The sequence below is a fragment of the Microtus ochrogaster genome, chromosome 8 (assembly GCF_000317375.1).
Source record: "Microtus ochrogaster isolate Prairie Vole_2 chromosome 8, MicOch1.0, whole genome shotgun sequence".
NCBI lineage: Eukaryota > Metazoa > Chordata > Mammalia > Rodentia > Cricetidae > Microtus > Microtus ochrogaster.
The window spans coordinates 43111274-43112461 of record NC_022015.1 but is presented as its reverse complement, the minus strand read 5'-3'; the positions used below and the strand labels follow the sequence as shown (position 1 = coordinate 43112461).

Sequence of the window (1188 nt, the reverse complement as noted above, 5' to 3'; positions counted from 1 at the left end):
AATGTCCACTTTGGGGCCTTTGATGTCAACTTTTGGCCCTTTAAGATCTCCTTCAAGTTTGGGAAGAGATACATCTACATCACCTTTTACCTTGGGACCTTTCAGGTTTAAGTCAATGTCAGGCATAGAGATCTTGGGGGCTTTGATGTTCATCTCAGGCATCTTAAATTTGGGACCTTTTAAGCTTCCCTCTGGACACTCTACATTGAGTTCTGGGCCCTCAATATTCATACTGGGACCTTCTACATTGATGTCTCCTTTTGGTAAATCCATAGCCACATCAGGTCCTTCTGCTTTTATGCCAGACACACTGAACTTGGGCATTTTCATCTTGGGCATCTTCAGATTCCATTCTGGACCATGAACGTCCACATCAGGTGCATTAATATGAACCTCTGGTGCTTTAATGTCCACTTTAGGGCTTTTAAAATCTCCTTCTAAATTTGGGCCTGCTACATCTAAGTCTCCTTTGACCTTAGGACCTTTCAAATTTAGCTCCACATCAGGCATAGAAACTTTGGGAGATGAAATACTCAGGAAAGGCATTTTAAACTTGGATCCTTTCACTTTGCCTTGTACTTCAACTTCTGGAGCATTAATGTCAACTTTTGGAGCTGTTACATCAACATCTGGCTTTTTAACTTTGACATCCATGTCAGGTGTCTGAACTTTGGATCCAGAAAAATTAAATTTAGGGAGCTTAAAACGAGATTTCTTTGATTTCCCTTCAATATTAACCTTGGGAGCAGAAATGTCCACTTCTGGGCCCTTCACATCTAACTTGGGAGTTTTAATTTCACCCTCCAGTTTGGGTCCAGAGATATCAACATCTCCCTTAAGCTTTGAGCCCTTTAAATTCAAGTCAATTTCAGGCATAGAGATCTTGGGCATGTTGACATGCATGTCAGGCATTTTCAGTTTGGGGCCTTTTAATTTGCCCTCAGGACCATGAATGTCAACATCTGGAGCATTTAGATCTAATTTTGGGTCCTTTATGTCAAGAGAAGGCCCTTTCAAATCACCTTCAACACTTGGAAGTGAAACATCCACATCTCCTTTCACTTTGGGGCCTTTAATGTTAAGGTCCAAATCTGGCATTGAGATCTTAGGAGCTTTGATATTCATCTCTGGCATCTTGAACTTAGGACCCTTCAGTTTTGCATCAGGACCTTCAATATTCACATCTGG

General features: G+C 41.2%; 1 protein-coding gene across 1 annotated transcript in view; it reads right to left on the bottom strand.

Moving 5' to 3' along the window:
* The window catches only part of Ahnak (AHNAK nucleoprotein), a 31454-nt gene that overhangs the window by 7958 nt on the left and 22308 nt on the right, over nucleotides 1-1188 (bottom strand). The window contains exon 7 of the mRNA XM_026781325.1: nucleotides 1-1184. Within this exon, the coding sequence (XP_026637126.1) occupies nucleotides 1-1184 (1184 nt within the window). The remainder of the gene's footprint in view (nucleotides 1185-1188) is intronic.